Source organism: Furipterus horrens, unplaced genomic scaffold, assembly GCF_987537825.1.
Source record: "Furipterus horrens unplaced genomic scaffold, mFurHor1.1.pri manual_scaffold_6, whole genome shotgun sequence".
Taxonomy (NCBI): Eukaryota; Metazoa; Chordata; class Mammalia; order Chiroptera; family Furipteridae; genus Furipterus; species Furipterus horrens.
Window position 1 is genome coordinate 127,533,953 of NW_028327176.1, and position 12,652 is coordinate 127,546,604.

Consider the following 12,652-nt stretch of genomic DNA (forward strand, 5'->3'; position numbering starts at 1 on the left):
GAGCTATAGTTATAGGGTGGCTTACAGAAATAAAATAAGATTTGGAACAAGATGAGAAAGGATTGAAAGCCACTCATACTGAAAAGAACGAAAACACATATGAGACAAGTGGTGAGGAAATAAAATCCAGAGATCAAATCAACAAACCGGAACATAGAGAAGGAACAATCAGTCAACCAGTGTGGAAAGAGGAAACAGAAAGTAAGGAAAGTGAGGAGAGGATCAGAAACCTCTGGGACAGCTATAAGAGATCGAACATACGGATTATAGGATTGTCAGAGGGTGAAGAAGAAGAACTAGAAATTGAAAGATTAAGTGAAAATATAATAAAGCAGAACTTCCCAAACTTGGGGAAGGAAATAGACTTACAGGTCCAGGAAGCACAGAGAGTTCCAAAAAAACTGGACCCAGGGAGAACCACTCCAAGACACATTATGTTAAATTGTCAAAAATTAAGGATAAAGAGAGAATCTTAAAAGCAGCAAGAGAGAAGAAAAGAACCATGTACAAAGGGGTCCCAATTAGACTATCAGCTGACTTCTCAAGGGAGATCCTGCAGGCAAGAAGGGACTGGCAAGAAATATTCAAAGTAATGAAAATCCAAAATCTACAGCCACAAATACTCTATCCAGTGAAGCTGTCATTCAGAATAGAAGGGCAGAGAAAGTGTTTCCAGGACAAAATAAAACTGAAAGAGTTCATTAGATCCAAACCACTGTTATATGAGATGTTAAAGGGACTGGTTTAGAAAAAGGAGGATCAAAACTATGAACATTAAAATGAAAACTGCATCACAAGAACCAACAACAAAAGCTAGGGAATTGAAACAAGGGCAGACTAAGTAGGCAATGTGAGTGGAAAAAGAACTATAGGTATGGGGAGCATATTGGGGTGAGGTCAGCAGGGAGAGGGAAGGGGGATTGGGAGGGAGATGATATAGGAATTAAGGAGCATGGTAGGAGGGAATGGAATAGACAGGAAGAGGTTGAGAAGAACTGTATGCACAACCAATGGGCATGGACTAAAAGGGGGGGACAACTGGAGGGAGGGGGGCCACCGGGTGGAGGGGAGCAGAGGGAAGGGAAATTGGGACAACTGTAACAGTATAATCAATAAAACATATTTTTTAAAAAAAGAAGAAGAAACCATGCTGCAATAAATATTTTTGCACTCAAAAAAAAGATAACTCTATGTGAGGAAATAAAATGCTAATTAGCTTGACAGAAAAAAAAGAAAAAGCAAATGTGGATGAAGGGTATAAGAGTATACTGTGTTCATGGTATTTTTCTTCCATCTTTTTATTATTTTTCTTCCATCTTTTTAGTAAGTTAATTATTTTCAATATAAAAAATCAGGAGAAAATTTTTTAAAAACTATATAACCTTTACTTTCAAATAGGCTAACATAATGCTTAGAGAGAAAATATGTTGTTTTCTACTAAGGATTATATATCTCCTTATGCACATGAATAACATCTCACTTGACATTTCCCTCAGAGCACTGATACATACGAATTGAATCCACATGATAACAGTATCTCTGTCATAATCTGCCTACCTCCACTAACCTTGCATGCCACTGGACAGAGTGGTCTTTCTAAAAATATAAATCTTATCCAGTCACATATTGCCTTAAAAATCTATCCATAGCTAACAATAGCCTTCAGAATAAAACCCAAATACCTTAGTTTGGCATGCAATACCCTCCAAAATATGACCCTCTCTAACCTATCTGCATACACCCTACATAGCTGGGGCATGCTGAACTATATGCAAAAGAAATGTGCAGTTAATTTCTATTGCCTCTAGGCTTGGAAACATATTACTTGCCTTCTTTTAGTAGGTCTATCTGCCTCCTTTTTTTGGCTAACTTCTCTTCATTCTTCAAGGTCCAGCTCAGGTGTCACTTTCCTCTATGAGATCCTTCCTATCGAGCTTCTCAGACTAGTTTGCATGTCCCACAGCAAACTTCAGAGTACTTATCACAAGTCCTATCATTTTCTGTGGCCCCCTAAGACAATTTTCTATTTCAGTAGCCCCAGCAGATAGCATCTAATAGTATTTAGTACATGTTAAATGAATCAGATAATGAACAGAGACATGAAAGATTAGATCCAGAAATATATCCTAAAACACTTCCCACTAACCTGTAGATGGTAGGCTCTGAATAATATCTGAAAGGTTATAACCTCCAGAACTATCTGAACGCTTACGTGGCTTCTTTTTTGCTTTTGCTTTTGCCTTCTTGAACATACTTTCCCTAGGAAAAAGCAAACATAAAAGTCATTTTAAAGAATAAGATAAAACATTAAAAAAAACTATGCATGTTCAGAAAACATGTAAGGATACACATGCTGTAGTCACATTTATCTGCGTGGTTTGGAGCAAATTACTCAATTTCACAGTGTGGTACTATTACTTGTTCTGTGAAAGTCAGAAACAAGATGGTTACCAGAAAATTATTTGAAAAGTAAAATACTGCACATTTTCACACAAAAGCTATTATAAACTATAACCTTGAATGTGAAATATTTGCTGATAACTTTTAAAGTATTTCAGGTAATGCTTAATTCCCTAAATTAGGTATTATCAATCAGGAAAAAGAAAATTACCTTTAAGAACTACAACTACCCCCTTTTTTACTAAAAATTACTTATCTCATTATATAATTCATCAACAGTTACACAGGTCAGCAGTGAATACTATTATTTTGTAAAGGATAACATTTATGCCAATGCTAATGATTTTATTAAAATTTTTAACATAATAACATCATACATCTAAGTCAGATATCTTTAAACTGCCAAGTATCCCAAATGCTACCAAACTCAAAAAAAGAGATTAAATAATAAAAAAAAACAATTTACTGGAACTCAAGAGCAGTCTTTCAGTGAGCTACACAGTAGGTTACTACACACAAGCACACATCACATATATGTAGTAAATGACTTGAACAACCAAAGATTTTAATAGGTCATTTACAAAGTAGAAGTAATTCTACTAGCAGTTGATAAGTGAGTCTAAAACATGAGTTGGAATCTAAGTAGGGCTTGTCAAACTGTTGGCCCCACTACTAGGATATACCTAGAAGCTGGGATACTTGGAGAACTCCCAAATGTTAGTCACTGTAGGCCACATCTCTGGAACCAGTCAGGTTCTCTAAGGAAAAAAAAATTTAGAGAAGTGGCTGATGTTCCTCCTCCGGTTCATCCTCTCCAGAAGGCAAATCTCTAATCTTCACGCCAAGGTGGGAGAGGGGCAATCACGTGATTGAATGGGGTTCAGATAGAAATCAATGCTCTTTTCCAAATCCAGCCACTCACTTTGGTCTTCATAAACCTGGTTCCTCCAATTGTTAAGACTTTCCAGAATTCTGTTTTAGTTCTTTCCTTCCAACTTCCAAAACTGTCAACATCTCCTGACTACTGTCTTCCCCTTTTCTGTAATTTGGATTTGAGCATATTATGCCTTTTTTAATTTCTTTAGCCTCAGCAGGGTTTGGGAAGGTAGTTAAGATAAATGCACTAATTCATCCCAACAAGTTTAACCTGAAGGCTACATTCCTTTCATATTTACATGCAATTTTGTTGTATCTGCAAATATAAATTATTCATTTATTTTGTACTATACCATGTCTAAGAATGAGCATAAATACATACATTTTATATCAAGTTTCTCTATTCTTTTCTTTCAATTATCAAGTGTCCAAAATGTGGGAAGGGAGGATGGGAAGGAAGAAGAGAGGAAGAAAAGGAAAAGGAAAAAGAAAACGGAGCTTACGAATAATTCTGTTCATTATTTATTTCTTCTTTCAAAAAAATATCTCCATCTTCTACTAGTTCCAAATAGCTAATATCTGGTCCATCTTGATATGGTGTAATGACTCTTGTAGCCATTGCTGGAATCTACAAAAAAAAAAAGTTTTCACCTTTTAAATACAAAATTTACAAAGATTTTTTTAAATTAGTATAATATTCCATTTGTTTTATTATGTTGTGACATTAACCACAGAAAGTCTAGAATGCCTAATGACTTCCTAAATTTAAATTAAGGGGGGTGCTGATTAAAATTTAATCCATTAAGTCATCAAAAACAAACAAAAACAAAATAAAACCTTGACCAAAAAGCTCCTCCTTTTTATGAATACAAATTAATCTATTTGTTAGGAATCATGTGACTCCATGTTTTTGCACTATCCTGACCTTTGGTAAATAATAAAAGACTGAACCTTTCATTTATAAAGGAATTATACAATATTAATCTTATTCAAATCTTCAATTTTGATTGTTAGACTTACCTATGGGATCTGAAAATAAATACTAAGTCCTAATTCCTGAAAGATCTTAATGTATTAAGATGTGGCTCAATGGACTGAGCACGAACCTATAAATGGAAAGGTCACCGGTTAAATTCCCTGTCAGGGCACACACCTGGATTGCTGACCAGGACCCCAGTGGGGGCACATGAAAGGCAACCAATTGATTTTTCTCTCATGCATTGATGTTTCTCTCCTTCTCTTTCTCCCTCCCTTCTCCCATCTCTGAAAATCTTTTAAAAAAAAGAAGTATGACTTAATATACTGCTTTAGCTGGTAATATAATTGTAAAAACAGAAACCTTACCATTTTTCGGTAAAATACAGAAAGATCCTTCAAAACACCAACACTTAAAACATCAAGAGACCTAAAAAGTTAAACACAAATTTTATCTTAATACTCAAGCAGTTTAATACCTGTCAAGATTTTCAAATGAGTAGAGGTATTTTGTATGCTGAATAAGTAGCAATTATATTTAAATCATTAATATCTAGCTGCTTCAAATTCTTTTAGAAAGTATGCAGTTATATATTTCAAATAAACAGCATGAACATACTAGCCAAATATCTTACATAAAACTCAAACAACTCTTAAAAGTGACAGAAAAATCTTTTCTATCATAATGAAATAGCAAGAACATATTCATTTTTCAACTCTCACTTACCACAAATTATAATCTTTAACTATAGGAATGCTCATATTGATAGAACAATAACCTATCAGGATATCTAAATTTTATCTAAAACTATCATGCTACCAATTACCTGCATGACCTGGAGCAATGCACTTTAACTCTCTGGGCTTGAGTAATTCATGTGTAAATGACATTCAGACTAGATCAATAGTATTCAAAGTAGATTTTAAGGAACTATCAGGTTCCAAAGATCTACTTTAAGGCATCACTGAAAATTTAAATCAAAATTTACATTCTGAAATATATTTTAAACTATTTTTACAACTAATCCAAAACAACTCACATATTCAAATCTGTGCCATACCAGTTTTAACATTTTGAAGCTAATTTACTTGTGATGCTGTGTCAATATTGGTGTGCCCTCCTTTATCTGTGCATATTTACTTGTACCTTCTGTACCGAACACATATTTGATTAGGAACAGTCAAGTCTGTAAATATCTTTGTTTTATGCAAGTATAAATGTCTACTCATGCAAAATTACATCAGCACAGACATAATCACACACATGTGCCATCCTTAATATTAATAGTACAGCTGACACACTTTCCACAACATTAATAATTAAACAATAGTAGTATGACACATCATTTTTAATATCATATTTTAGATGTTTGGTGTTTATTTTACATTTTGGTTGAGTCCTATCTGACAAACTGAGATTAATTTGGTTTAAAAAATTACTATGATTAAAATTACTAATGTAATGTCAGCACAGAAATTAACTTTATTCTGAAACTCTAGCCAGGCTGTTACACTAAAATAACTGAGGCATTTTCAAAAGACATTGTCCAACATCCCATAACATTAATTTGCACTTGAAAAGCATTGTTTACAAAATAACAAAGCTTTCAACTGCCAAAATACTATATCCTCTAAATAGAATCCTAAGAGGCAATTATTAAAAATCTGTTAATAGAACCCTTTTATTTCAATCAGGTTTTGGATTAGTTTCATTAAAGATTATCCTGACTGAAAGGTGAGTTATTAAAAACTTTCTTTATAATAAATTATATAAGTCAAGATTTTCTTAATTCTTTGCATATATGTTTCCTGGGATTTTTTCACCTTTAATATGAAGATATAAACAATCTACTTCATAAGATTTCATGAAAACTTTCAGAATGCTGTCTGGCACATTAGTATTAGTTACCATTAATACTTTTATTATTATGTTAATAATTATGACAGAATTATTATTATTATGAGTAACAAAATACAGAAATAAATTGGATACTAAAGCTTTAAAAATGCAAACTCACACCAAGATCTCTAATATCAAATCTGTGTTCTCCAAAACACTTATTTTTAAATAAATGCAATACAATTTTGACTTTATTTGAAAATCTGTAGATGTATTTCATTAAAATTTCCACTGCTAAAACAACTGAAAACAAAGAATGAAATTTCCAAGATCCTTCTAATTCTAAAATGTCTATGACTCCTAAATAATTAACATGTCAATTTCCATCCAGGTAATCTTCATAATATGAATATTAACTTACAAAGCAGGGTATTTATATTTAGCTGATTTTTTATATAAAATGTCATTTTTCATATGGAACATTTCATTACTCATTGATTTCTACATAAAGCCTTCAACATCCTTATCAGTTTGCAACACACTAGAGGAAATTAATTTTTCACACCATTCCCTGCAGTCCTTAAGTTTGAAAGGAAATGTCTTAAAGAGATTAAATACATAGATAAAATAGCAATCAACCATTAACAAATTTTATGCATACTTATATGTAAATTAATTAAGTACTAGTATTACAGATAGTTTCCAAATGCCAAGGTCACAAATCAACCTGAACAAGCAAAGAGATATGCATACAAAAAATATTACTTGTGATAATAGTGTCCCACAACTTTCCAACCAGAATGTAAGCTCCACCAAGGGCAAGGATTTTCTCTTTTGTTTATTGTTGTACCTTACTAATGGCTAGCATATAGAAGACACTCAAATGTTCATGGAATGACTAAATCTGCTTACATTTCATTTTCTCTGCAAAGCTAGAATTAACAATACTTTTGAATGATTAATGTAATTGCTTTTGCAATGTTCATATAATGTATGCACACAACCTACCTTGCTTCGAGTAAAGCTGCCATATTCAGTCCTATAAACTGTAAACAAGACAGTTTCAATTGTACAGCATTATACATTGCTGCAAATTCTAGTAGCATAGCAGCATTCTTAAGCGTAACTACAAAGAAAGAAAATACATGCAAAATTAGATAAAAGGCATGATACTACAGAAAATGAAATACTTATTTCTAAAGTTGTCAGGTTTGAATATTTAGAACAAGGAAAACTGAAAGTAGTTTCTTGACAAAAATAATTTATATAAGGGCAAATAGAGAACTCATTTTTCATTCTAATATGCCAAGCTAATTTTAAATGATTATGAGAAAAAAATAAACACACGAAAATTTTAAGCAAATACAGGTGCATTTGTGTTGTCTAAAAGCAACTACATAAGAATCGACAATCTTCCACCTAGTCTTTTTAGAGTATTTTTAACTTTCATTGGTGAACAGCTTTACTTTTCATTTATAGAGTGCAGAACAGTCATTCTTGCTATACAATTAAAGCTATTCTTAAGACTAAGAGAAACTTACGAAATCATTCTATAAAATATATTTATGTAATCTATCAATTATGTGGGTATATTTGCAAATATAAACACATCCACACACTATGTATTTGGAAAATAAATACATCTTTGTCTTACCATATATTCATGCCAATGCAGAATATGGTATATTGTACAAGATTCTGAATTTTGTTATAATGTTAGTAACTTTTATATGATGTATGTTCTGCGAGAAAACTGTCCCAGAATATCCTACCTACCTAGCATGTAACTTTGGCTTCCCAAACTTCTCCATCCTTTTTTACTTACTGAGTCCCAAACAACAGAGCAACACAACTGTCCTTCTATGCCAGGCTTACTCTCTTCCTCCATTTCTTTTATCTTCTCCCTCGTAACTCTGTCAAAAGTTGTAACTGCAACCAATACCATCTGTCTCACTACCAACAAACCTGAAGTTTCAATTAATGAATGATGAACCCAAAGTCTCCCATTTCAAAGAAATTAAAATAGATCATATAAAAGTTTTGAAACTGTTCACTGGGAACAAGACTGCCCAATAACTAGACACCAAACCATTCTCTCGCTATGTTCTAGAAAGATCACGGAATTCATTAAATAAGAAAACTCTGTAGCAGGGTCCAAGAAAAAAAAATATCCAAGGGATGCCAGGAAAGTGAATTGAACAACTAAAAAATGTCACCTGTATGGATACTTTATACCTATTGTATGTTGTGTCCTTTATTTTATATATATGTATTTCCTTTTTCTTGTTTAAAATATCAGAACTATTAATCTTTTTGATAACCCAGGAGAAGATAATCCACAGAGCTCAAAAAATTACATAAATAAGACACTAGATTTAAACTATTTGGTTGACCAAAAAGTCCATTTAGTTTTTTCCGTAAAAGACACATTTTTCATTTTCACCAATAACTTTCTTGAATTGGATATTTTGAGTATGTTGGCTCTCTGCCGCTATTGGCTTCCAGTGGGCAGAGGCCATGGGGTGCTGCTAAACATCTTCCAATGCGTAAGACAGCCCCACAGCAAAGAATTATTTGGCCAGAATGTCAATAGTACCAAGAAACTTCGACAACCACTTTTGACAGCACTTTCTCCATACAACGCACAAATCTATTTTTGCATTTCAATTGTGTTTTTACCTTTCTTGAAATAATACAGCCTAATATACCAAAATGTTGCATGTTTTCTCCCATCTTCAATATTAAAATGGCTACACAAAAATTCACCAATTTTGATGTTTTTTTCAAATACACATTGATATGACAGCTGTCACAATACGATCTAACAAAATTGTTTTGAATGAAACTAAAGACAGCTAAGCACTACTAGAGTTATGATATGGAAAACGCTTAATGAACTATTTGGCCAACCCAGTATTAGCAAGTACAAATTAGAAAAATTTAACAGGAAATCCCTTCACACTTCCTCAAGTGGCAATGTGGAAATGAGTGAGAACAAAGATAAAATCAGAAAGTCATGAAACTTTTATATGAGGCTAAGGAAATTTAATCTTTATCCTTGAATAAGCAATTAAAAATATCTGAACAGGGGAGACATAATTACTCTCTACAGGAAGATCAAAGAGAAGTGAGAAGAGAGAGAGAACTTAAAAGACTACTGGACATTACACAGAGGACACTAATAAGACTGAATTCAACTAATTTAGTCACAGAATAAAAGGGTGGGAGAAATGTGATTGATGTACTTAAGATAAAATAGTTTTCATAATTGAAATAATCTGGGTGTAAGAAACAAAGTAACAAAAAAAAACCTTGCAAAGCTGAGTTTTCAGGAGAAAAGCCATGCAATTAATTGAAATAATGACCAGAGAAAGAAAAGTTTAAGAGAAAAGAGATGTGTTTTGATCAATTATATTGAGATGCTTACATAAACATTCAGCAAATAGCAGAAAATGGGTAGCTAAACAAACAAGTTCTGTCCAGAAGGTATCCAGCCACGTAATATAAAAAAGAGGCATTAATTGAAGAAGATAACAAGAAATATTGTACACAGGACAATGACTCCTCAGTCCCCTTCAAAGCAGACACCTTGGCACCTCACACAGTTCTCTCAAGCACCATCAGCTATCCTGTCATATTTTCCTGAATCTCTGAGATGGTCTGAAATCTCTTCCCTTTCAAACGTGACTTTAGTTTTGGGAAAAGTCAGAAGTCCCAGCATCAAATCTGGACTGCAGGGGAACGAAGTCACCTGGGTGACCTGACTTTTTGCCATAAAACTCTGCAAGAGACATGATGCATGATCGGGCATGTTGTTGTGATGAAGCTGCCAATCACTATTTGCCCATAGCTGTGGCCTTCTGAATCACCTGAACAGTTCCCGTGGAGGAATGCTCAAGCTTAACGCAGATTTGTTGCTCTATTTAGTCACTGTAAATGTGACAGCCACATAGTACACATGTTCACTCAATGGTATCGACTGCCCCCAGTGACTAGTACAGTGAAGTCATCATTGTTCACACATGCACATTCCAGTCCACTCTCCTTGGCTGACAGGTTACATCAATGTTGTGCAAACCACTCTTATTATAGTAACAATAGCTGGACTTTTTCCAGATAGACCTCATAGACCTGAAGTCAAGACCAGGGCAAGGGTAAAAAATTTCTGCTTCCAAACTCACCCTTGAATTTCCAAAATAAATGTCACAGCATCTTTATTATTTAATGTTTTGTGACATTTCAAAATTGTAACATATTTCAATTCTACGATGCACATATTTTCACATATTAACATCTCTGAAATAAGAATGTGCTTACAAATGATGACATAATTTAAAGGTTTTTTGATATTTTTCTTGATACAAAAAAATATTGGTGCGTTTTACCATAAATGGTACCAAGAGTCAATAAAATACAATAATCCTGGACACCTCTAAAACATACTATATTCTAATTCAAAAATACTTACGTTTTTCAGTTAATGCTACTTCACAAATCTCTTTCAATCGAGTTATGAGAAGCTGATCAGCCACCACAAGTACACTACTAATAAAATCCACATTTTGAGATTCTAAAAAATAAAAAATAAAAAGAAGAAAATAAGTACCACTCTTCATTACTTTATAAACATTACACCTAGGAAAACACGTTCTAGTAATTAAGACAGTAAAAGAGAATTAAAGCAATTATTTTCTAAATGTTGGAACAACAAATATGATCAAGAGTAATAGTATCAAAATACACCCTGATTCACACTATGACCATAAAATGGGCAACCTGAGTTGATCTTTTTAGTCAAGAGAGCTACTACAATGCCTGACTTATTTAAACTCTCCCATGTTGTTACACATTTCTCAAATTAATAAAAAGAAGGAATAGTCAAATCTCAATATCAAATTTAACATAGGCATATGTTAACATGTATAAATATATATATGTGTGTATATACAACGGGGAGGGAAAAGGGGGGGATGAAGGGTGAATAATGCTCTTAGGCTTCCTTGTTTAAAATAAAATTGGTTGCCTAAGAGCACTTTTTTTAAAACTATAGAAATTCCTTAATTTAAAATAACATTATTGGTCCAGCCCATTAATGGTCTTAAGAAATGCCCTGTGCCACTGCCAGAATGACACTATACATAGAAAAAACAAAAAACAAAACAAACAAAAAAACACCAAAGGAAGAGGGGGAGAGAAATGGTTAAGAAGAAAAAATGAAATAAAAGAAACATTTTTTAAAATAAAGGGGAATGACAGACTAAGGACTGCTTCAAAATTCTTCTCCTCTAGAAAACAATAAGAATACTGAAAAGAAAAATTTGTCAAAATCAACATTTTCAGATTCTAAAAATCAGCCAGAAACTTACAATAATTTGGGTAGTGCTGACTCAAGAAATTGAGCTAAATCTTTGTTAGAGCTTTCAAACACTGCAGCTTTTCCTATTTAGACATATTCAGAAAATTTCACCCAAAAGAAGCAAATACATATTCTTCTTAAGTGTACACAAAACATTCTCCAAAATAGATTATGTTAGGCCAGCAAACAAGTTTCAACAATTTAAAAAGATCTGAAATTGTACGAAGTATCTTCTCCTACTAAAAAGGTAAAAATCTAGAATAACAGGAGAAAAATTGGAAAATTCACATATGTGGAAATTAACAGTCAAAAAATAATAAAAAAGAAAGCAAAACAACACGTTTTGAGACATATGAAAATGGAAACACAACATACCAAAACTGATAGTAGAACACAAAAAAAGTTCTAACATGGTAGTTTATACTGATAAGGTGCCTCAACTAAAAAGAATTCAAAAGAACATACTTAAGGCATTTTATACAACAAAGAACTAGAAAATAACAAATAATAAAAAGTACAGCAGAAATCAGTAAACTAGGTAGAAAAAAGGAAATAGAAAAGTTCAACAAAAATTAACAGTTGTTTGTTTGGACTTCCAGTCTCTCAGCAGGTAAACAAACACAGCTCACCTCCTCCCACAACCACATGAAAATTAAATTATAAACAACTGAACTATAGAACAACAAGCACTCAGAAGCATCAGAAAACAAGCTGAATGGAAGTATAACAACTACAGAATTAAACAAACCACATCCATCCAGACTGGTAGAAGGGGCAGAAACACAGAACAGGATGGTCCCACATCCATGTGTGGTGGATAAAAATTTGGGAGGGACATCTCAAGATCGATGAGCCCCAGGCCCTACCAGGCTACGCAGCACGCAGCCCAGAAGTGCCAGGAAGATAAGATCCCACAACTTCTGGCTGCAAAACCCAGCAGGGATTGACAGCAGGGATTGAGTCAGTAGTAGAAACTTCTGGAGTCCCAAGCAGTTCCTCTTAAAGAACCTACACTCCCTCTGAACTCTAGCACCGGGCAACACTTTGAAAGGCACCAGGGAGGAATTGAAGTGTCTGGCATCTATGGGGGACACCTTTCTCCCAGACAAAAAGGTATGCATAGGCCAACGTTCCTTTTGAACCATTTCACCACAAAACTATGGAGCCAGCAGGCGGATGACATATCTGAGACTCCATCAACCTGG

At 33.6% G+C, this 12,652-nt stretch overlaps 1 protein-coding gene across 1 annotated transcript in view; it reads right to left on the bottom strand.

Annotated features, from left to right (window-relative positions):
* The window catches only part of IBTK (inhibitor of Bruton tyrosine kinase), a 90,919-nt gene that overhangs the window by 35,830 nt on the left and 42,437 nt on the right, over positions 1–12,652 (bottom strand). The window contains exons 17-21 of the mRNA XM_090279617.1: positions 10,560–10,661; positions 7,100–7,217; positions 4,621–4,681; positions 3,780–3,904; positions 2,147–2,259 (exon numbers count right to left, since the gene is read on the bottom strand). Of these exons, the coding sequence (XP_090135743.1) occupies positions 2,147–2,259; positions 3,780–3,904; positions 4,621–4,681; positions 7,100–7,217; positions 10,560–10,661 (519 nt within the window). The remainder of the gene's footprint in view (positions 1–2,146; positions 2,260–3,779; positions 3,905–4,620; positions 4,682–7,099; positions 7,218–10,559; positions 10,662–12,652) is intronic.